Source organism: Nomascus leucogenys, unplaced genomic scaffold (assembly GCF_006542625.1).
Source record: "Nomascus leucogenys isolate Asia unplaced genomic scaffold, Asia_NLE_v1 001037F_58509_qpd_obj, whole genome shotgun sequence".
NCBI classification, from domain to species: Eukaryota; Metazoa; Chordata; class Mammalia; order Primates; family Hylobatidae; genus Nomascus; species Nomascus leucogenys.
In genome coordinates this window covers 18,152-43,364 of record NW_022096568.1, presented here as the reverse complement: position 1 = coordinate 43,364, position 25,213 = coordinate 18,152, and the positions used below count along the sequence as shown (strand labels likewise).

The 25,213-nt window shown below is 37.1% G+C and overlaps 1 protein-coding gene across 2 annotated transcripts; it reads left to right on the top strand.

Annotated features, from left to right (window-relative positions):
- Positions 1-24,629, top strand: LOC100595290 (leucine-rich repeat-containing protein 70). 2 transcript variants are annotated; one of them, XR_004029154.1, is made up of 3 exons: positions 105-208; positions 14,548-14,643; positions 24,545-24,629. XR_004029154.1 is itself a non-coding variant. In XM_003265979.2 (2 exons), the coding sequence occupies exon 2, from the start codon at positions 705-707 to the stop codon at positions 2,571-2,573; it is 1,869 nt and encodes a 622-aa protein (XP_003266027.1). In that variant the 5' UTR covers positions 1-208; positions 667-704; the 3' UTR covers positions 2,574-2,724. The 2 variants fall into 2 exon arrangements, 1 of the variants encoding a protein (XP_003266027.1); XM_003265979.2 differs by lacking the exons at positions 14,548-14,643; positions 24,545-24,629 and adding an exon at positions 667-2,724 and having other exon boundaries at positions 1-208.
- The last annotated feature ends 584 nt before the right edge of the window (positions 24,630-25,213 follow it).

The following is a 25,213-nucleotide window of genomic DNA, read 5'->3' as shown; positions in this document are numbered from 1 at the left end:
ACCTCTGTTTTACACATTGACTGTAAAGGAACCAATGTGAAGAGTGGTGTTTCCTGAGCAAACGGTGACTTAAAAAAAAAAAAGTGGTGGGGTGGAGGTCAGCAGTGACACAGAACAAACTGGAGTTAAGAAATGTCGTTCTTCAGATTTAAAAAGAAAACCTTTACTGAATCAGCTGAGTGTTAATAATACGAATTTCCTTTTCTTGGTAAGATTATTTACTTAAATATGAACTTTTAGCTGACATGAAAAATAGTTCTGTGACAAACTGTAATTTAGAGTTTAATTGTTCTGTAGTGAATTTGTATTTTCATAAATTATAATGTTATTTGATATTAGACTTTATGTTGTTAAAGGGACGTATTAAATTCAAAGATTCTCATTCCTACATCGTCACCTATGTTGTAATCAATTGTAATTTTTAAGTTAGCTTAACAAATGTTATTAATCTGAACTATTTTGTCAAGTAGTGGGTTAATGGCCTGATCATGTTAATAATTGTAGAACGTATTCCATACTTACTATTTTTTGCTATTACCATGGTATGATTTATGATAGTATTATTGGCTGATCCTAATTAAAATAGAATACAGAAGTTATAGTATTATAAAAAAATTCATTTGATGAAGTTTTGATGATTTAAAGCTTTACCTTCTCTTTTTATAGCCAATTCTGATCTGAACAGAAAAACCAAGAACAGGGATATGTGTGGATTACAGTTTTCTCTGCCTTGCCTACGACTGTTTCTGGTTGTTACCTGTTATCTTTTATTATTACTCCACAAAGAAATACTTGGATGTTCGTCTGTTTGTCAGCTCTGCACTGGGAGACAAATTAACTGCCGTAACTTAGGCCTTTCGAGTATTCCTAAGAATTTTCCTGAAAGTACAGTTTTTCTGTATCTGACTGGGAATAATATATCTTATATAAATGAAAGTGAATTAACAGGACTTCATTCTCTTGTAGCATTGTATTTGGATAATTCTAACATTCTGTATGTATATCCAAAAGCCTTTGTTCAATTGAGGCATCTATATTTTCTATTTCTAAATCATAATTTCATCAAACGCTTAGATCCTGGAATATTTAAGGGACTTTTAAATCTTCGTAATTTATATTTACAGTCTAATCAGGTATCTTTTGTTCCAAGAGGAGTATTTAATGATCTAGTTTCAGTTCAGTACTTAAATCTACAAAGGAATCGCCTCACTGTCCTTGGGAGCGGTACCTTTGTTGGTATGGTTGCTCTTCGGATACTTGATTTATCAAACAATAACATTTTGAGGATATCAGAATCAGGCTTTCAACATCTTGAAAACCTTGCTTGTTTGTATTTAGAAAGTAATAATTTAACAAAAGTACCATCAAATGCCTTTGAAGTACTTAAAAGTCTTAGAAGACTTTCTTTGTCTCATAATCCTATTAAAGCAATACAGCCCTTTGCATTTAAAGGACTTGTCAGTTTGGAATACCTCCTCCTGAAAAATTCAAGAATTAGAAATGTTACTAGGGATGGTTTTAGTGGAATTAATAATCTTAAACATTTGATCTTAAGTCATAATGATTTAGAGAATTTAAATTCTGACACATTTAGTTTGTTAAAGAATTTAATTTACCTTAAGTTAGATAGAAACAGAATAATTAGCATTGATAATGATACATTTGAAAATATGGGAGCATCTTTGAAGATCCTTAATCTGTCATTTAATAATCTTACAGACTTGCATCCAAGGGTCCTTAAGCCATTGTCTTCATTGATTCATCTTCAGGCAAATTCTAATCCTTGGGAATGTAACTGCAAACTTTTGGGCCTTCGAGACTGGCTAGCATCTTCAGCCATTACTCTAAACATCTATTGTCAGAATCCCCCATCCATGCGTGGCAGAGCATTACGTTATATTAACATTACAAATTGTGTTACGTCTTCAATAAATGTATCCAGAGCTTGGGCTGTTGTAAAATCTCCTCATATTCATCACAAGACTACTGCGCTAATGATGGCCTGGCATAAAGTAACCACAAATGGCAGTCCTCTGGAAAATACTGAGACTGAGAACATTACTTTCTGGGAACGAATTCCTACTTCACCTGCTGGTAGATTTTTTCAAGAGAATGCCTTTGGTAATCCATTAGAGACTACAGCAGTGTTACCTGTGCAAATACAACTTACTACTTCTGTTACCTTGAACTTGGAAAAAAACAGTGCTCTACCGATTGATGCTGCTTCAATGTCAGGGAAAACATCTCTAATTTGTACACAAGAAGTTGAGAAGTTGAATGAGGCTTTTGACATTTTGTTAGCTTTTTTCATCCTAGCTTGTGTTTTAATCATTTTTTTGATCTACAAAGTTGTTCAGTTTAAACAAAAACTAAAGGCATCAGAAAACTCAAGGGAAAATAGACTTGAATACTACAGCTTTTATCAGTCAGCAGGGTATAATGTAACTGCCTCAATTTGTAACACTTCCCCAAATTCTCTAGAAAGTCCTGGCTTGGAGCAGATTCGACTTCATAAACAAATTGTTCCTGAAAATGAGGCACAGGTCATTCTTTTTGAACATTCTGCTTTATGACTCAACTAAATATTGTCTATAAGAAACTTCAGTGCCATGGACATGATTTAAACTGAAACCTCCTTATGGAATTATATACTTTACTTGGAAATATAATGAATCATATAATTCATTATTAAAATTTAGCATTATTAAAATATGTTTTTAATAATTTGTGAACAGTGTATTCATTTAGCAAATATTTTCTTTGATATATACTGTATTAAGTAATAATAGCTAACATTTCTGTGTATCAAGCACTGTGCCAAATATTTCACATTTCACATTTAATCTGTGAATAGTCTTGAAAGGTGGTATTATTTATACTTTACAGGTGAGGAAACTTAGAGTCTAAGTAACTATGCCAAATTCTTACAGCTTGTAACACTTTTTGGGCCTCTCTGACTAGAGCTCATGCTTTCAGTTTTATACTATATTGCTGCTTTGGTTCTAGGATTATAATATGAAAAAAATAGACATGGTTCTTATTCTAGGTAGAGCTTGAAATTTAGAGGAGGAGATACATGGTTACTGCACAGTGCGATGATAAGTACTGTACTTGGAGATGCTGTTGAGTATAACATTTGTGGAGGTGATAGATGGCTTTATGAAGAAAGTGACATCAAAACTGGATCACGAAGAATAAATAGAAATTAGCCCAGTGAAGAGAGCTGAGCAACATCGTGTCAGAGGGGTTAACAGAAGAAAACATGCTGCTTTTCAGGAACTAAAATTCAATACAGCTGGCATCGTGAATGATGGTATGTGATTTAAAGCCCGAAAGAGAGATCAGGTGATGAAAGCTTTGTAGTTACATGCTTTATCTTGAGGGCAACAGAGAGCCATTGAAGGATTTTTAAGCAGTAGAGTGAAATGATTAGATTTACCCTTTAGAAATTTCCCTCTTTCTGGAAGGAACAATAAAACCAGAGCCAGAATTAGTTGAGTAGGAATCTGAATTACTAATCCAGGGGAAAGATGATAGAGGCCTGAGCCAGGATACTGGCAAAAAGGATGGATGGATCCAGAGGTACTTTGAAAGTAAAATGAACTGCCTTGCTGATTGGTTGAGGGGTGGCAGGGGAGGGAGAAGTCAAAGATGGTAGGTTTTTGGCTTAGGCAGTTTTGTGCTGTATTCATTAAACTATGGAAAGAAAAGGAGTGGGGCAAAATAATGAGTTCGGTTTTAGACAGATTGAGGTTCTTACTGGATCTCCAAATGGAAATAATATATCATGCAGAAATTCAGAAGCGAGGTCTTAGGGTAAAGGCCAATAATTCTTAAACTTTCATCTATCCAGTACACTGGAAGTGTATGCTACACCCTTTACAGTAACAATAACCATTTGAGCCATGGTTTTGGGAAATAGGTAAGTGGGGAAGAATAAGACCTTGTAGAAGTTGAGAGAGTCCCTAGGAGATGTTAGTGCCCTTGATTAAGAATCTTTAATATAGATGGTAATAGAAGTAATATAATGTTTTTCTTTATTAGCATAAATTTGTACTGGCAGAATATTTGTACTGCAGAATATTAGGGATTATAGTAAGTGCCTATGCTCGTTGGTTCGTTAATAGTGACCTGAACCACAAATATGTATTTAAAATTTTTCTTAAGCATTATATCTTTCATGTTTGTGTCTGTTCTTCCTTTTCCCCGAAATTTGTGTTTTTTAACTACTGAAAAATACAATCCATATGAAATTAGCCTGGAACATGTTATCTGGGAGTATTTAAACCAAATGATAATTATCAAGTTCATATTGTGAAATGAAAATAATTATGATGCAATATTGTTTATTCTACCATAATACAGTGGTTCTCAAACTCAGAATCGCCTGGTAGCCTTATAAAAGCACAGTGTGCTACCCCGACTCCTTCCTCTACCCCTCCCAGGGTTTTTTCTTTTTAAAAAAATTGTTATTGATAATATTTGTACATATTTATGTGGTACGTGTGATATGTTGTTACATGCATAGAATATGTAATGATCAAGTCTCAGGGTATTGGGGATATCTATCACCTCAACTATTTATCATTTCTATGTGTTGGGAACATTACAAGGCCTCTCTTCTAGCTATTTTGAAATATACAATATATTGTTGTTAACTATAGCTATTCTACTTTGCTATTGAACATTAGAACTTAATTCCTTCTATCTAACTGTATTTTTGTACCCATTAGCCAACCTCTTTTCATCTTCTTCCCTGCACACACACACAACCTTCCCAGCCTCTGTTATCTATCATTCTGTTCCCTACCTCCATGAGATCACCTTTTTTTTAGCTCCCACATATGAGTAAGAATATGTCATAGTTGTCTTTCTGCGCCTGGCTTATTTCACTTAACATAATGACCTCTAGTTCTGTCTTTGTTCCTGCAAATGACAATATTTCATTCTTTTTTATGGCCTGATAGTATTCCACTGTGTACATATATCACAGTTTTCTTTATCCATTTGTCAACTGATGAGCACTTAGGTTGATTCCTGATCTTTGCTATTGTGAATAGTGCTGTAATAAACATGGGAGTGCAGGTCTCCATACTGATTTCTTTTTCTTTGGATAAATGCCCAGTAGTGGGGATTGCTGGGTCAGATGATAGTTAGAATTTATTTTACATAGTTGCTGTACTAATTTACATTCCCACCAGCAGTATATAAGAGTTCCCCTTTCTCTGCATCTTCACCAGCATCTGTTATTTTTTGTCTTTTTAATAATGGCCATTCTAATTGTGCTAAGATGATATCTCATTGTGGTTTTCATTTTCATTTCAAATGCAATTAGTGATTAATGATGTTGAAGATTGTTCATATACCTCTGGGCCATTTGTATGTCTTCCTTTGAGAAATGTCTGTTCCTTTGCCCACTTTTTAATGGGATTATTTTGTGGGTTTTTTGTTGATTTATTTGCTGTTGAGTTACTTGACCTCCTGGTATATTCTGGATATTAGGGTCTTGTTAGATGAATATTTTGCAAATGTTTTCTCCCATTCAGTGTGTTTTCTGTTCACCCTTGTTTACTTTGCCGTGCAGAAGCCTTTTCATTTAATATGGCCTAGTTGTCTATTTTTGTTGTTATTGCCTGTGCTTTTGAGGTCTTGGCTATAAAATCTTTGTCCAGAAGTGTTTTCCTTGTGCTTTCTTCTAGTAGCTTTATAGTTTCAGATCTTATTTTTAAGTCTTTAATCCATCTTGACTTGATTTTTGTATACAGTGAGAAATAGGAGTCCAGTTTCATTCTTCTGCATGTGGATATCCAAGCCAGAGTTCTTGATTCAGTAGGTCTGGAATAGAGCCTGTGAATTTTCAGTTTAACAAGTGTGCTGATGCTGTTGGTCTGGGACCACACGTTGAGAAACACTGTGTTAATACATTTGAGAGAAAATCAGAAAGGAGCTGAAAAGTAGTTTTAAGATATATTAGAATTTGCATAAATAAAGCCCCACCAACCCCAAAGAGTTTTCAAACAATGGTTTGCTTTTCCCTGCTTAGCTGAATGCTTTTTCGGGGATTATAATTTCAGCAGAAAATGTGAATATATTTAAATAAACATTATTTTTCTTAAGTAATTTGTTTTGTTATGGAAGAGCGATCTTTTTGTTCACCTTGAGAGACATTTTTAATAATGTATTTTTTTCTTTGTTGTATCTTCCCAACTCCTACAAATCCAATTATGTTTTTCTTTAATTACTAAAAGTACATGTTCATTGGGAAAAAATTTAAACAGCGCGGAAATACATAAGGTAGACTGAAAACTTCTCCATGCCTCCCTTCCTTACCACCTAAACCGTACCCTCTTAAAGATGTTCACAAGCAACACAGCTGGCTATGTGAAGTTCAGAAAAATTTATATAACAAAGTATTTTTATCTTAAAATTCCTAAGTTCAAAGAAGGCAGTTCAGAAAATCTATCAAAATTTTTGCTTTTTGAAAATATAGCTTCTAATTGATTTAGACTCAACTAGAAAACCATTATATTAATATCAATTTATATATGGAGCTATAGTTCTACACAGTGGTATTCATTAAATGTTCATTTCAGTCTTTGTCAGCTATTTCCTTTTAAAAACATTTTCTTTTTTTACTAATCAAAAGAGAGCTGGAGTAAGTAGCTACTCCCTTGAAAAATATTAGCCAGCTCATATTTCACTGTTGTTTGGTAGTTGTACAGTTAAAAAACTTATTTAAGATATAATTGAAGTGTTATAGGCATAATAATTTTCTTGGGTACAATTTCTGTATTTCATTGTTTCACATTTTGAGCAGCCCTAAGTTAAAACTAAATGATATTCTAAATTAATATAGCTAAGGAAGCTTACCTTTCTTAAGATTTCTGTATTTCTCTACCATTTACTACAGGTTCTTATCTCTACCATTTATTAAAAGTTCTTGATTAGAGCACCCAAAAATAGGCTCTAATTTAGCGTGGCTGTGTTTGAGGAAGAATAGAATCCATTCTTTCCATTGAGTATTACAAATTGTAATTAAAGTTGCAGGGCGTATCAGAAGTAATTCATTTTCCCCTCATAACAAATGACAAATATTAGAAATCAATAGTATTTATTTATAAACTATAAATTAAAAGTGTATAACTTTAAAATTTATAATTCCAATGTGGAATTTTAAAAACATATCTCTCATTTCTGGGATGTAAAACTGAGAACTTAACCTCTTCCTGTCAGTGGAGTAGATACATTTGGTGTCAGGCTACTGATGAGGGCTTCAGTGGTGATGGGACAGACTTCAGTAGTAGTGATCGGGAGACAGGAGAGGCTGGGCATGGCGGTTCACACCAGTGATCCCAGCACTTTTGGAAGGCTGAGGAAGGCGGATCACTTGAGCTCAGGAATTCGAGACCAGCCTGGGCAATATGGTGAAACCCCATCTCTACCAAAAATAAAAATAAAAAATAAATCTGGGTGTGGTGGCCTGTGCCTGTAGTCCTAGCTACTCAGGAGGCTGAGGTGTGAGGATTGCTTGAGCCCATCGGGAGGAGGTTGCAGTGAGCTGTGATCATGCCACTGCACTCCAGCCCGGATGACAGAGCAAAACTGTGCCTCAAAAAAAAAAAAAAAAAAAAAAGGGAAATAGGAGCAGGTCACAGCAATAGTAACAAGGTAATAGGCATTTTTTTTCTATACTAGTGCTGTACTGTCTGAAGCATAGTTTTTTTTGTTGTTGTTTTGTTTTTTTTAAGTGCCCCCTACACTGGTCATCACTTTGCTGAAGCTGGTAAGCTTGTGTGGCTGCACACTTTTAATGTGGGAAGCCTGGTAGGTTAAAAGAGAAATGTTGGAGAAAGCAGTATGAGAGAGAAGAATGTGTAGTACACCTGCTGCTGGCCCAGATGTGCCTTGTTTCATTGCTTCTCACTCAATTCCAAGACATCTTGTGATAGAGGACATTTTAATTTAGTAGAAGGTAGTTTTCTTATCCTGAATAATGTGGAGACCTTACATACATATGTTGTCTTCCTGTTTTCTTTGGTCTCCATTTCTTCCCACGTCTGTGGAGTTTTCAGTACATGCTCATAAACCCTAGCCTGTTGTTAGTTTGTATCTTTGGCTTTGGACAACCTTATTGCTTTTTTCCATATATTTTCTGTGATACACAACTTAATACATAGTTTGTATTTTTGTCTGAGGCTCTGAGGAGCAAACGTTTTTATGTTGTAGTGCAGTTTCCTCAAGCTTTGGCTTTCAAAACTCCCTTATCCTCAGTTACCTGCTTCTCATCTATGAAAGCATCCTTAAACACCATTGTCTAGAATCAGGACCATACCTGCAGTGTTGTTGTTGTTAGTTGTAGCCTTATTATAAATGCTACTGACCAGGTAAATCCAGGCCATACAATTCCTAGCAGATGGAAAGCCCCTGTGAAAGCCCAGAAACTAGAAAGTGTTAATCAAAGACAGCCCGTGAAGGTGGAGAACAATGTGAGGCTAGGTAAGGTCAGAGAGCTGGGCAGGAACCAGGTCATGTATAGGGCTGAGTAAATTAGGATTAAGCGTTTGGATTTTTAAGTGTAATGGAAAGTTATTGAAAGGTATAAACTTTTGCTTTAAAGCAAAGAAAAGATACTAGATTTTGTAAAAGCATTCTAGTGTGCCGTATAGAGAATAGATTAGAGGAAGTCAAGAGTGGAAGTTTCCTTGTTTGGAAAGGTAGGCAGTAGTTTAAACTCGAGACAAAATTGGCTTGTTGCACAGTGTTAATAGGAATATAGAGTAGTAGAAACAAGGAAAAATTTCAGAGATAAATTTGACAGAATTTGTTGATGAATTGAGTAAATGGAAGGGTAAATGAGAAGAAAGGTCAAAACGGAATCCCTGGTTTCTAGCATGAGTCACTGGGTTGATAGAGATGCTTTTCACTCGGATAAGGAAAACAGGAAGAGAGCCTGGTGTTGATTCTCTGTTTTTGGTTTCCTTGTTTTTGTTGGGGAGGCACTCATAAGTTTGGTGTTGGATCTCTTAATTTTGAGATGATTGTGAGAGTGCCAGGAGCAGATGAGAAAGATGCCAGTGTACTTAAGGTTCCAGAGCTTAGAGAAAGGTCATTGAGCATAAAGTTTTTTGGTCAACTGTAATACATTATTATTATAAAGCTGTAACAAAATAGTAAATGTGTTTATATGAAGTTGTTAGTTTAATTACACATATGTATTTTTAAATGTGAAATTTTGCTTCAGAAATATTTTTTCTTTTATTCATGATACAATTTTATTCAAATGCTTCTTGCAAACTTTGACATTGGTGTCTTCATCATTATCAGTCAGAATTCCCTTTGATCATGTAACACTGTTTTCCAGAGCATTTTATCTTCATTTTGATCTGAGCTGTGTGGCATACAAGACTTTTCTAGGACTTTAATCCCAAGCTACAATTACCTTTTCAAATTACTTCGGTAACATGAACAGAGTTGGCCTTATTGATTTGTTCTTAAAATGTATCTTCATCACCTGAGGCTGGGAGTTCGAGACCAGCCTGACCAACATGAAGAAACCCCATCTCTACTAAAAATACAAAATTAGCTGAGCGTGGTGGCACATGCCTGTAATCCCAGCTACTCAGGAGACTGAGGCAGGAGAATCGTTTGAATCCAGGAGGTGGAGACTGTGGTGAGCTGAGATCACACCATTGCACTCCAGCCTGGGCAACAAGAGCGAAACTCAGTCTCCAAAAAAAAAAAAAAAATATATATATATATTCATGATTACCTTGTAATTATGTGTTGTATAGCTTTATTTTCATCAGTTTCCAATATCTACAATGGTGCTAGCTCCATAATTACCAGTTCTCTGATAAATTCGTTTTATCACTTGAAAAAATTATTCTGTCGAGTGACTTTTTAAGTAACGATTCAAACCAAGCATTTTTATTCAACTGAATTTTTTTTTCCAGACAGTTCTGTACCAGTCCTTAATCTTCTCCTTTTCATGGAAGCTTAGTATGTCTTCATTGGGCGTTGTTTTTTATAGCAAAATCACACAGGATGGTGGTTTCTTCTCATGCCATTACATATAGATCCTTTTAGTTATTCCTTGTAGTCTTGAAGATAATGGTTTTGTTGGAGGAGGGTGGTGCTGCTGTGTGTGTGTGTGTGTGTGTGCGTGTGTGCGTGCACTCAAAAAATGAAAAGACAGGTAATCGGGAATGGTTTAGTATATAAAAGCCTTTGTAAGGATAATTATTGAATGCAAAAAAAATTCAACTTTCTCTTTAAGATAGTGAATTTCCACTATGGTTTTTTTAGCTTATTTTCTTGCCAGTATTTTTCAGGGGAGCTAGATTTATTAATATACTTTTCCACGACCATACAGAATTACTGTGTAGAAAGGATGTATGTTTCCATTTAAATGACAAAAGTATTTGCAGACTATGTCCTGGAAAATATCTATAGGGGAAAGCTTTTTTTTTTTTTAACTGGGTAATGGGTTTATTACATTTTTAAGTGAATAAGTATTTTTGAAGTATTTTCTCAGTTTTCTAATATAAAAAATATTGAGTTATAATACATTTTTTAAAAAGTTCTTTGGCATCTTTAACAATTTTTAAGAATGTAAAAGGATACTGACATGAAAAAGTTTAAGAGATTTAGAGACTGTTAACCCCCTTATTGTTCAAATGAGAAATGGTGATGATGCTGACATTTAAGTAGTGCTCTGGTACATGTGGCAGGCCTTGTTATAAGCACTTTACTTGTGGATACTCTTATGACTCCATGTTACTGATAAGGCAAGTGAGGCACAGAGAGGTTAAATTGACTTGCCCAAGGCCATGTAGCTAGTCACTGGTGGAGCGACAATTTGAGGCCCTGATGCTGACCACAGTTTCAGCCACTTTCATGAGGTCTGTAAGGGGTCAGAAGGCCTCTGCCATCTGGTTACTTCACCAGCTCTCTGTGTTCTCTGGCAATTTCACAATCACTATGCAGGAGTCACCGAGGCCTCAAATCTGCTTTGCAGTCTTCATCCCAAATTCTGCCACCCTGAATGTTTTCAAGCATGGCCTTACAGTTGGCCTTGATGTTTTTCAAATCTGTATGCACTTCCACTTCAACCATACATTGCTCCTTGTGATCATGCTCAACACTCTAATATCCTGTCTTATTGTAACTTCACATTTTCCAGTTTTCTTACTCTCTACCACTAAACTTTTTTTTTTTTTTAATGTACAGTGTCTTGCTTTGTCACCCATGTTGGAGTGTAGTGGTGCCATCATGGTTCACTGCAACCTTGAACTCCTGGCCTTATGCGATCATCTTCATATCTCAGCTGGGAATGAGTAGCTGGGACTACGGGCGTGCACCACTGCCCCCAGCTAATTTTCTTCTTTTTTGTAAAAACAAGGGTCTCACTTTCTTGCCTAGGCTAGTCTTGAACTCCTGGCTTTAAATGACTCTTCCACCTCAGCCTCCCAAAGTGCTGGAATTACAGGCATGAGCCGCCATGCCTGGCATAAACTTTGATGTTTGCACTTGGTGTTATGGGTTTTTCTTTTGTTTGTTTTTTCCACTTTTAACCCCATTCTCTACCTGACCCAACAGGTGCCCTGTGGTCAACTCAGACTTCTCATTCATACCCTCAGCTCTTTAAACCCCTCATCCTCAAACTCTACCAGCTTTGCAAGCTTCCAAGCCTGAATTGCCTGACTCAATTTCTCCCTATGTATATCTGCTTGGGGTGTAAAATATAGCAACTAAAAATGATAGAAGTGTACAGATGGGGGCTGTTACAAATCTAGAGCATTCAACTGCAGGTGGACCTCAGTGCCATTGAGCAATCTTTTTGTCTTTGGTCAAGACCCTTTATTATAAACATTGACCACTTGGCTCCAACTGCTTACCCACATGCCTAATACATAACCTCACCTTCTAATTCACAGAGGGAGGAAAATTCAAAATGCAGGAATTTCCAAGGGAGTGTGTACCTCTGTGTCCTGCTGCCTCATGTACGAAGATATCCTTGTGTTCAGCCCTGCCTCTGTTATGATCCCACTTCATCCCATCTCTGGGATCCTGCTCCTTTAGCCACCCCTTTGGCACCTGCATTTTCAGCTGGTCCATTTCCCTCAGCCAAAAAACACCCCTTCAACCCTGCACTCCCTCTAGTTATTACCCTGTTGTTTCCCTCCCCAGACAAGCTTCTTGAAAGAATTGTCACTCCCCTTCCTCAGCTTAGAACCTGATTTCTCTGATTATTTGACTTTTGGTGCTGTTGGTCACCCTCTCGTCTTCTGGGATACCACTTTCATCATCTTCCTTCTCATGTCTTTGCTCTCTTTGTATCCCCTATTGGATTGAGCCGAAGTCACCAACCTAGTCAAGTCACCCACCCAAGATGAAACCTAACAGTCATCCTAGACTCTTTCCTCCCATTTATCTTTCATAGCCAATTAGTTGCCAAATCCTGTGATGTTTACCCATTAAACATCTGTCAAACCTACCCCTTTCTCTTTATTCCCATGGCCACCAAACCATTTCAGGCTGCTACCATCTCTTCTGATGTGGAGTGATCTTGGCTCCTCACCAACAGTCATACTCCCTTATGTGGCTCTTTTTACTGGCCTGGGCAATAATGATGCTGAAGGGCCCCCAGAGGAGAAGTCTATGCCAGAGAACAAGAGTGACCAGAAGAGGCTAAGCTCACAGAAGCCAAAGAAGCAGAGTCTTCAGGAAGGGAGACCAATGGTGTCCACCCAGCAGAGATATCTCATGAGATAGACTGAAGTGTGGCCCCTAAATTTCACAAATTGACGTCATCTGTCCATGGAGTAGTAGAGTCAAAAGCTGCATTGCGGTAGGCTGACGGGAGTCCTGGGAAGCCTAGAAACTGAGAGTAGCTAGAGATGACTTCTTCCAAAAGATGAGCTGTGGGCTCAGTGGAAGCCCTCTGAAAGCAGTTTCTCAGCACAGTAAGGTTGAAGTTGTCTCCAGTCAAGCCTGGAGCACTGCCCTCTGGGTTTGGTCAGTATAAAGTTCTGGATTTCAGTCTTGGCTTTAGCTGCTAGCAGCTGTGGGGACACTCCACCATCTCAGTCTTTATTGCTTGCCAATTGTAGCAGCTTTCACCTAAGTTTGTTCCTTGCTCAGGGGCTATTCCAGTTGTCAGCTCTTCCTCCTCTGGTAGGGAAAGTGGAAAACTTTTTTTTTAATGTTACCACTGTTGTAGTCTCTACTGTTGTAGAAATTCTGGATTAAAGCTAATAAATCAGGGCTTGTTTCTTCCTTTGGCTATTTCAATAAATTATTCTTAACCCTGTTGGATGATATAAGCAGATAAATATACTTAAGGGAATATTGTATTTGGTTGTGGGTTTTAGTGCCTAAAAACGTGTTTAGTCTCTTAAATTACCCTAACTTGACTTACTTCCTGTATTTAAAATATAATAATGCAAGAATGACTTTAAATATTAATTAGGTACCATGTATAAATAGCATAATTATGGTCTGGTTGGATCTGAGAAAATTCTAAGGTGATTAAGGTTGTGATTCATTTCTCTCTTGGGATTGCTATTATTAAAAAGTGTTGCATCATCAATTTTAGCTTAGATAACTATTTTGAAAAGTTAATCGAAAATTTTGTCTGTGTTACTGCCTGCCTGTTTTCCTTCTTGGACGTTATAAAAGTCTGTAAAATCTGCACTTTTGTAGATTTACCCCCTAAATGTATAAAAATGTAAAAAACACTAAATTTTTTAAAATTTCATTGCAATTTAATTCAAATTTCCCTAATGCCTAATGATTTTGAGCATCCTTTTAGGATGCTCACATGCCATCTGTGTATCTTCTTTGGTGAAATGTCTGTTCATGTTTTTGCCTTTTTAAAAAACATGTTTTTGTTCTGTTTCTTTTAAGAGACAGGTCTCTCTGTGTTGTCCAGGCTGGAGAGCAGTGGCTGTTCCCAAGTGTGATCGTAGTGCACTGCAGTCTTGAACTCCTGGCCTCAAGAGATTCTCCTGCCTCAGCCTCCCAAGTAGCTGGGACTACAGGCTTGCACCACTGCACCTGATGCCTATTTTAAATTGAAATTATTTTTCATCTTATTGTGTTTTCAGAGTTCTTTTTACGTCCTAGATTCAAGTCCATTACCAGATACTTGTTTTACAAATATTTTCTTCCAGAATTTGGCATGTCTTTTTTCTTCACAGTGTCATTAGAAGAGCAGAAATTTTTACTTGTCAATACTCTATGTCTTTATCTTTGTAGTTATATAAGTAACATAAGACTGTTATAAATCCAAGAATATTAAAATATTCCTTTACTATCGAATCTATCCATCTAGTATTTAAACATACTAATTAGTGAAAAAGAATATTGTAATGTTATAGGCAAAGATAAACTTTTTGTTATAAGAAATAGATTTTGAAAGTTTCTTTTGTATTTCACAGCTGCAATTTCTCTTCATGTTCAAGAGGATGTTTAGGAAAAACAAAAACAAAAAATTAACCTGTTCTAGCATTCCAGTTAACCTGTTTTGCTTTTCTTTTATTCTAGTGTTATCCAAGATAAATTCTGTGGGATTATAAACATTTCAGTGGAAGGCCTGCATGATGTCATGACGGAAGATCCTGAAACAGGAACTTATAAAGAGTAGGTGCATTATTTAATTAATCATAATTGGATTTGGGGGATAATTAAATACATGCTGCATGATTTTTTTCACCATCACTCTGTAAGCACAATATGAAAGTTTTATAATTTCTCTTTTATACAGAAACGTTTTTGTTATTTTGCTTATAATATTTATTGTTTGATCTTGGTATCAGCTTATTTATTTATTTATTTATTGAGACAGAGTTTCACTCTTGTGGCCCAGGCCGGAGTGCAATGGCACGATCTCAGCTCACCGCAACCTCCACCTCCCAGGTTCAAGTGATTCTCTTGCCTTAGCTTCCCGAGTAGCTGGGATTACAGGCATGCACCACTACACCCAGCTACTTTTTGTATTTTTAGTAGAGACGGAGTTTCTCCATGTTGGTCAGGGTGGTCTTGAACTCCCGACCTCAAGTGATCTGCCTGCCTCCGCCTCCCAAAGTGCTGGGATTACAGGCATGAGCCACCATGCCCGGCTGGTGTCAGCTTTGTTATGTTACAGCGACAACCTGAAATTGAGCTGCTTTGATTTAATCATTGTTTGATGATTAAGCTTTTAAAATTTCAAATATATTTTAGCCTATAAGTTTTTTTCCTAGTATGTTCTGAGCATGCTCTTTTTTTTCAGTGTTGCTGTTTATAAAGCCATCTCTAGCAAATGGGAAAGATTGTCACTTGAATCATATTTTGTTGAAAAATATGGATAGCAGATATATGTTGTTGAATCTTATTAAACATATTAACATAATGTCTCTGATATGTCACTTAGCTTTTGAGAAGACTGGAGTTTGTATGAAGTGGAAACATCAAATTTTTTGAGACTACAAACCAAAAACAAAGCATTCAATGTAGGCGGGTTTTTTTCTTTTTAAGTTAGTGTGAGAGTTTATGGCTATATTAGTCCATTCTCACGCTGCTATAAAGAACTGCCTGAGACTGGGTAATTTATAAAGGAAAGAGGTTTAATTTAACTCGCAGTTTTGCAGGGCTGGGGAGGCCTCAGGAAACGTACTGTCATGGCAGAAGGGGAAGCAAACACGTCCTTTTTCACGTGGCGGCAGGAAGGAGAAGTGCTGTGCAAAAGGGGAAAAGCCCCTTATAAAACCATCTGATCTCGTGGGAGCTCACTCACAAGCACGAGAACAGCATGAGGGTAATCGCCCCCATGATTCAGTTACCTCCAACTGGGTCCCTCCCATGACACATGGGGATTATGGGAACTACAATTCAAGATGAGATTTGGGTGGGGACACAGCCAAACGATATCAATGGCACATGACTGTAAATTGTATACATAATATGTGACAAAGTTTACAACTCTATGTGAAACATTTAGGATATGATCAGATATTCCTTTGTCCTCTTTGGAGTATACAGTTTAGTTGAGGGGAGGACATGGCTGATAGCACAGTTAAAACACTAGTAATGAATACAGATAGTTATACCTTGTTTTGTGCAGGGCACACCAAACAGTACAATTCTAGATTTTGCTTTAATAGTCAGGGAAAGAAAAAAGGCACTATGTGTTACAGAATTCAGGGAGGGATAAGGGTTAGGATGTAGGAAGTAGAACAAAATTATAACATGTTTTAACTGGAAGAGGTAAGAATCTGAAAGTTACTAGAAAATTTAGAAATTATCTAGTGCACTCTCATGGAATTAAAAATCAGAATATCCAGGCTCTGAAAAGTTAGCTGGGCACAGTGGCTTCTGCCTGAAATTCCAGCACTTTGGGAGACTGAGGCAGGCAGATTGCTTGAGGTCTGGAGTTCAAGATCAGCCTGGCCGACATGGGGAAACCCTTATCTTTACTAAAAATAACAACAACAACAACAAATGTAGAGTGACACAGCAGATTTGTGGAAGAGTCAAGATGAGTCAAGGTCTCCATGTGCCAAGCTCAGCCATGAAGAAAAAGTTTTGTTTTGGAAGAGGGAATATGTTGGAAGTAAGGAAAACAAACCAGTTTTAGGATCCCAGCTAAAAGGCCTAGACTTGAGCATTAGTATTGATGAGTAGCGGGAACATATCTGACCACTGGTTTCTTTTATCCCCAGAATTGTTTGGTGATTTCTTTTTATTCTGGGGTGGTACTTTGCATATAGAAACACAGTTGAGAAATAAATAAGCAGGAGATACACTTTTCTGTGTCTCTGTTTCTAAGAGTGGTTAGACTAGATCTCTACTAAATCTTCCTACTTTGTAATTCTATGAATTAAATAGAGTTCTATAAATTACAGTCCACGAGACTATAAGGCATAAATAAACTTTCAGAAATGCCTGTGTGAGAAACATAAAATACATACTTATGTGGCTAACTTGGCTTTCAACTTCCCCTTCCTGTTTATTTAAACAGTTTATTCAAAAAAGTTAATCTTTCTGGTTCTGTTGAATTCTTACTATAGTCTCCTGAGTGAATTGGAAAAAAGGAAGAAAACTCTATTTCCTTCACCTACATCAGTAGTGTATTAGGGTTCTCCAGAGAAACAGAACCAACAGGAGACAAATACATATATATATATATATATATATATAAAGAAATTGATTGTAAGGAATTGGCTCACATGATTATGGAGGCTGAGGAGTCCAAAATCTACCATCGGCAAGCTTAAGACCCACGAGAGCCCATGGTGTAAGTCTGAAGTATAAATCTGATCATCTCCTTCCAGTGTGGAAATCACCAGTGGACTTCCATTGGTACAGAATACAGTCCACAACTGTTTGTATTTCACAAAGGTTACTTAACTAGTTGACTCTGAAGACGAAAGAAGTACAGTGTCCCAGCTTGAAGCAGCCGCAGGATGAATTCTTCCTCATCCAGTCGAGTTTTATTCAGGCTTTCAGTGGATTGGCTGAGGTCTACCCACATGGGGAGGGCAAACTGCTTTACCCAGGTTATAGATTCAAATGCTAATCTCATCCAGAAACAGCCTCGCTGATACACCCAGAGTAATGTTTAACCAGATTGGTAGGCACTCAGTATCTCAGTCAAGTTGACACAAAATTAGCCATCACACTAAGAAAGCCTTGTTGACAGATCATCTTTTTATTCAAACTGTTTACGCCAGGCACTGTGTAGTGTGAGGAAGCAACTGAGTCTCTCACCTGAAAGAGCCCACAACCTAGAAGGGGAGACAGGGACCTATGGAGCAATACCAGGTGCAAGAGAGAAAGGAGTCCAGGGAAACTGAGAATCATTCTCAAGGATATGTAGTGGATTGGAGCCAACTAGTTAAGTAACCTTTGTGAAATACGAAGAATTGCGGTCTGTATTCTGTAGTCAGTGGAGGTCTCCTGGTGATTTCTACACCGGACGGACATGATCAGATTTATACTTAGAAAGGTCACTTTGATGCATTGTGGAGGACGACAGAAGGGGTATATGCTGGTGAGTGGTCTCAGATCACTGGAACAACCTGGGATGCATGTTAGAAATGCAGATTCTCCTTCCTCAGTGCAGACTGATTATATCAGAATCTTTGGGGGTCACACAGTAGAATCTGCATTGCAAACAGGAACTGTGATGTTTCATATACACTGTAAAAATTGAGAACCTACTGCTGTGGAAGTGGGAAAACCATTTAGGTAGCTGTTAAAGTAGTCTTATCTTGGTGAGTGGTGATGAGATGAATTTGAGATATATTTTGGAGGAAGGATTAGCAGGAAATGGGGACAGGTAGGTATGGCTAAAGAGGATTGAAAGGTATTTACAGTTTGGGTGACATGTGACATACACGTGCATATATAATTTTTAAAAATAGTTATGCTTTTACCTGTAGCCTATTCTTATTTTTATACCTTGATTTTTCCTCATAACATATTGAACAGGCATTTTAAAATTTAAACAACATTTCGTGTGGAAAAAATGGAAATGGGCTTTTATTTTCCCTTCTAATGATCCCTCTTTTTTTAAAGTTAGAAAAGTTTATCTTCCAAGATAAATGGATAGTCAGCAGTTGCCTATTAATGTTGACACTTGTATTTCTTCAGGGTTGTACAGAAAATGAATTCTTTTGGAAGAAAGAAGAATTCCATTTTGAGAGTTGAAGAATGTGTTTATTTGTTGGGGTTTTGTTGGTGGGTTTGTGGTTTGGTTGGTTTTTTGTTTTTATTACTTTTTTAGCCAGAGTTTTTATTAAGCCAAGAAAATATATTAATGAGGCTAGAGATTTGCCTTCTTTGCTTTCTGCTTGTCTGGCTAGAGTATTTCTCTTTTATTTCCTTCAATAATATTTTTGTTGAAAGGAATATTGGGAAATGAAATTGACAATCCCTTGCCAAGGTTTGGGAAGTAAAAAGGAAGAAAGAATTTAGCGGCCCGGCACAGTGGCTCACGCCTGTAATCCTAGCACTTTAGGAGGCCGAGACAGTAGAATCGCTTGAGCCCAGGAGTTGGAGACCAGCCCTGGCAGCATAGTGAGACCCTGTCTCTATTAAAAAAAAAAAAAAAAATTGAAAATCAGCCAGGCACACGCCTTTAGTCCCAGCAGCTGCTTGGGAGGCTGAGACATCGAGGCTGCAATGAGCTGTGATTGCACCACTCCACTCCAGCTTGGGTGACAGAGCAAGACCCTGTCTCAAAAAAAAAAAAAAAGATTTTAGCCAGCATTTTAAGAAGCCTAGAGGCACTAAAATTTGGTTAGAAAATGACTCATAAATTGTGGTTTTTATAGCTAGAAAGTACAAAACATACCAAGTATAAAGGAAATAGTCTTATTTGAAACTATTCTGTATTCTGTAGTCAGTGGAGGTCCACTGGTGATTTCCACACTGAGGGACATAATCAGATTTATACTTAGAAAGGTCACTTTGGTCCATTGTGGAGGAAGACTGGCGGGGTAGATGTTGGTGAGTGGTCTCAGACCAGTAGAACAGCCTGGGATTCTAAAAGTTAAAATTCGGCTTTTATAAGGACTTTTTTCTCCTTCACTCAATACACTGACCCACTGAACGGCTCTCTTCAGAATGGAATAGAGAATACTAGAAGAAATGTTGGTTCCTGGATTCTGACATCTGTATGTTATCTTAACTTGTGTAGATCCTAGTGACCTCCTTAGGAAATCTCTCTCTTCAGTTTTCCCCCTCTGATCCATTCTGCCCCACTTAAAATTAAAAGCTGAGTTTTTTACAGGATCAAGTTAATGGGGCTCTATTCTGTGCTGACTCAGACACCAGCTTTCTCTCTTGTCTCCCTGGATTCTTCATCATTCTGCAAACATGTCATACACTCATGGCTTGACTAATAATATTTCTGCTTCTTGGTGTGTCAAGCCCTTATCCTTCTTAGCAAATATCTACCTCTAAAATTGCATTCCAGACTTATAGGAAGAATTCATTCCATCTTTCCCTGTTTCTTCATGGCACTTTGTCTTTACTGCTAATATACAATATTTAGTTGCTGATATTCAGTCTAGTGACCGTAAGAGGATTTGAGACAGTGCAAAAGAAAGCATGTGCTCATTATAACAGAAAATTATTAACATAGGATTGAAGGGATTTAAATAAGAAACCTTGATTGGGGAAACCTGTGGCAGCAGGATATAAAACTTAGCTATACACTTTCTAATTACCAGGATAAAAAAAGAAACATTAGGAATTACATGGCTCTTATTTTCAAGTAGAAGGAAGTAGGTTTATCAGGTGTTAAGACAAATTCAATTTAACAGAGTTTGATTAAGCAAAGAATTGTTCACAAATTGGGCAGCCCCCAGAACCAGAATTGGTTCACAGTGTCTTCAGGGCTGTACCTGGTCAGATAATATTTATGAGCAGAAACGGGAAAGTGAGGTACAGAAAAGGGAAATAGGGTACAGAAACAGCTGGATTGGTTACAGCTCAGCATTTGCCTTATTTGATGTTCAACAGTTGGCCACCTATGATTGGCTAAAACTCTGATTGGTACAAGAATAGGTTATAATCTCTACACTTCCAATTAGGTTACACTTTACTGTGTACAAAGAGACCTTCAGGCTGAACTTAAAATATGTGAGGAAGAAACTTTAGGCTAAATGTAATTTAACACAGGAGAGGGAGACTCATAATATTTCTTCTCACTGGGGTGTCATGCCCTGAGCCCAGAAGTGCATTTTTTATTAATATTTATATAGGTGACTATACAAGGACTGTCCGTTTTAACAATAAAGAATTAGTTGTTTCTGATACCCTAACGACTATAGGTAAGTGACTCCAAGATTAGCTGACTGTGGCCTTAGCAACATCATCAAAGCCTGAGGTTTTTTCTACTCCATCCCCTCAGCATATTAACCTGATCTGCAGGCTACCATCCCTCATCGATAAAAAGTAGTTCTAGGCATTACAGTTCATGACAATGCCACTGACAGATAAGTAATCTTCCTTATGTCTTTTTTAAGATCAAGGCAATCCTTTTCTGGAAATCATTGCATTAGATGTCTTCTTATGTCTAATTGGCCAGAATTCCTTAAACATGCTCCTGCTGAAAGTAATCATTGACCAGGGGAATGGGATCTCCATGATTGCTTATTGAACTACTGGCGGTGGGGGGCTGGGATCAGCTTTTTCTGAAACAGTGGTAGCATGGAAAAAGAGGATAACTGGACAGATTCAGGGTTCAATTAGGAAAGAGGCTGATTATATAGGCAAGCAAGAGTGTCCACTACAGAGACCAACTGAACAGTGTCAGTTTTGTCTTATGTGAAACAACCCATAAATTGTTTGTTTTCTTTTTTTTTTTTTTTTGAGATGGAGTCTGGCTCTGTTGCCCAGCCTGGAGTGCAGTGGTGTGATCTCGGCTCATTGCAACCTCTGCCTACCAGGTTCAAGCAATTCTCTCATCTCAGCCTCCCGAGTAGCTGGGATTACAGGCACGTGCCACCACGCCTGGCTAATTTTTGTATTTTTAGTAGAAATGGGGCTTCACTATGTTGGCCAGGCTGGTCTTGAACTCCTGACCTCAAGTGATCTGCTCGCCACAGCCTCCCAAAGTGCTGGGATTACAGGTGTGAGCCACCGCACCTGGCCCATAAATCATTTCATATATCAGCCTAGCTGAAAGTCAGTTACATAGCAGTAAAAACAAAATCATTATTAAACAGTTTATTGGAGGCTAGAGGTAAAAAAATGTAAGTAGGAAGCGTTTTGGTGGTTTGGCCTAACATAGAACGGGGGTTAACAAAGTGTGTGCCCCCCACAACTTCCTCGACAACATTAGCATCAACATGATGGAGGAAATGATGAGAAAGCATCACAGAGGAACTTGTGAGACATGCAGATTCTCAGGCTCCATCAAACTCTACTGAATTAGACACTGTGGGAGTGGGGCCCAACTGTGCTTTAACAAAGCCCTTCAGGTGGTTGAGCTGAAAGCTCAAGTTTGAGAATCGGTGATATTGGACATTAAGAAAATGACTGGAATACTTGTTCTTTGCCCCAACTATCCCTCCTGTGCACACATATGGGCTCCAAGTAGCGTGGAGCTAAGCTTTTTTTAGACAATTGCACTTACTCTGTTCAGGTGCTAGAATAAGGGCAATTTTAAAGCATCCAAATTTGATACCCTGAAGTAGAGAAAAGTTCATTTAGACAACAAAAATTTTGAGGAAAAATACTGTTTATCAGCGTCCAATGAATGTTTGTAAATTCAGCCTTTTCTCATCTGTAAAATGGCTGAATTACTTAGGGCAGAGTTTGTATAGATTAAATGAAAGGTATTACTACAAGTACCTTTAAACCCAGAAATTAAAAGGTTTCATTTTTTCATGCTAACACCTGTTGGTTCTGTTTAGCTGGTTGAAGTTTCTTCTTGAGAAAGATTCTTATTTAGCAGGCTGGAGTGCGTGCATCTATTCGGTGATTTCTGCCTTGAGTTTAGAATGGAGGAGTGGCCACTTATATTCACATTAGTCATTCCTATTTTAAACTGTTGTGTTTACTATTTTATTAGTATAACTATTACTACATGCACAGTCTACACACTTTAGTTTATTAGAAATCTATTAATTCTTACATGTCTTTTATGTAAAGCATGATTGTCTATCTTTAATCTTTGTCAACAAAATGAGATTTGACTTTTAATTGGAAATTTTCCTGCAGGACAGTTTTAGCTTTGGGCTTTTCAGTATTCTATTATTTGTCTAGTTTTTGGTCAGTGAAAGAAGTAAAATCTGTATATATGTATCTCCAGAGTATTCTCCAATATTAATGTGATAAATCTTTTTTTTTTTTTTTTGGGACAGAATCTCACTCTGTTGCCCAGTCTGGAGTGCAGTGGCACGATCTTGGCTCACTGCAACCTCCACCTCCTGGGTTCAGGCGATTTCTCCCATCTCAGCCTGCCAAGTAGCTGAGATTACAGGAGGCTGCCACCATGCCTGGCTAGTTTTTGTATTTTTTCTTTTAGTAAAGAAGGGATTTCACCATGTTGTCCAGGCTGGTCTTGAGCTCCTCACCTCAGGTGATTCACCCGCCTCAGCCTCCCAAAGTGCTGGGATTACAGGTATACGCCACCGTGCCCAGGCTTAATATGATAAATCTTTTAATTTAGGGAGGCAGAACAGAGAGCATTCACTATATGAGTAAGTTAACAGATTTTGGAATGCAGTGGAAGAATTTGATGCAGAATAAAGCATGCTTTCATGCAGATCCATAGTCATTGCAGTTAGAATTCAAGTCTGCAACAGACATAGATTGGCTAGTGTAAAGAATCCCCATATTATTATTCAGTTCTAAAATGCAAACTGGGATGTAGACGTTTTTAAGACATTTCACTTTATTAAATAGCTTTTGGGTTGATAGAGTAATGTAATTTTCTCACTTTGTGTCAGAGTCCATTGGCCAGCTACTTGTACTACACTGTATTATATCATGGCAGACAAAAGCATTGCAGTCCAAGGTCAAGGCCATGCAGTGAGTTAGGGATTGAGTTCCTGCCGTTTTTCAGGACTTCTGATTTCTAGCCTAAGGTTCTTACTCTTTGATCCCACCAGTGGGCACTGACTGGATCAGAGGCAGTCACTCCAAACATTGCTTTTTTAATGGTAGGAAATAGAAACGAAAGACACTTGTTTCCACTGCAAGAATGAGCCTGATCAAGTTTTCTGGTGTCAGCACCTGTCTTAGTTCTATATTACAAGCTATTTACACAGCTGAGTCAGAAATTGTCCTTCACCTGTACTTGCTACAAAACAAGAGAACCCAAACTTTCTTTGCCACTGTTTATTGGTTAGGAACCTATGATCATGCTGATAAATTACTGAATTCTCCTGTCACAAGTTAGGAAACAGTGGGGTTTTGATTCACTAGACAGTGTTGATTTCTGGTCTCCCTGGAACCATTGTTGACTGAACAGGAAACTGTTTCTGTTATCTCTGCTAATAATAAAGAGCATGGTGCAGATATTCAAAATAAAATGATTTATAACTACCCAGAAGGTACAAATGCTATCAGGACAAGTTCCTCATAGCACAGTAATGTCATTTGGAACACAAGGTAGACTGTTACATAATTAATATGTTTGTGATGTTTAAATTATTGCATGTGTAAAATTCTGTAGATGTGAAAATTATGGTGGAAAAGAAGTGTTTTAAGAGTTTGTCATTTTTAAATAACAAAGTGTATACATGCATTACTTCGTCAGCTGATGTTTCATTGTTTCAGAAGTTGCGTATAAATAACTATCTGAAATGCCCAAGTAAAATGCTCTAAAATGTTTTAGTATGTCCCTTTTTATAGTGAGATATCTTTTCATAATTCAAAAATTTTGTTAAATTTTAAATCTAAATTATCTAGTCTTTTTCTCACATTTTGGTGTGAAAAACTAAGAACACAGAATTATTCATGTTCTTAGTGATTTTAAGGACTTATTTTTTAGTGTATTGTAGACATTTTTATTTAAAACATGTTTTTTAAAAAATTATTATAGCTGTATGTTGATGTCTCATCTTGAGGAACCAAAAGTAACAGAAGATGAAGAACCACCCACAGAACAAGATAAGAGGAAAAAGATGGTAAGTTATAAAAGTAGCTTCTAAAAATTAAGAACCATATATTATCATTTTCTGTAGGTTCAGAAATATCTGTAGTCTGTCCATCCAGCTATATATCTATCCATCTATCCCATGTTACAGAATTAATGTAAGGTGTACCCTAAAACAGATACATTTTATTCCTAGTACAGAAAGTTGAGGTTAACTTTTCATCTGAAATAACTGTTGCTTGTCTTAGTGCAGAGCAGATGATTTAGTGTTTTACTTATGGAAAGTGTGTGACCTGCAAACCTTATTTAAGTTGATATGTTTATTCTTCTGTTTTGAGGAGATGTACTGAAATTTCCTTGCATTCCCTATTATTTTATAGATCTTCACATGAACTTTTGCTGATCTGCATCACAGGCTTTTATAAAAATGCCCTTAAGTTAACCACTAACTTGTTGTAAAAACCACTAATTCTCACCAGAGAAATCTGATAAGGGGAAAATAACAAAAAAAAGGAAATACCTAAAATATCTTGCCTTTTAATATTATATATAATCCTGAGTGTTTAAATATTTATTTTGACCATAAATGTAAAATAGGTACATAAGAAACTATTT

Excerpts from the sequence above, each read along its gene's own strand:
- LOC100595290 (XM_003265979.2), top strand. The coding sequence starts at position 705 with ATGTGTGGATTACAGTTTTCTCTGCCTTGCCTACGACTGTTTCTGGTT.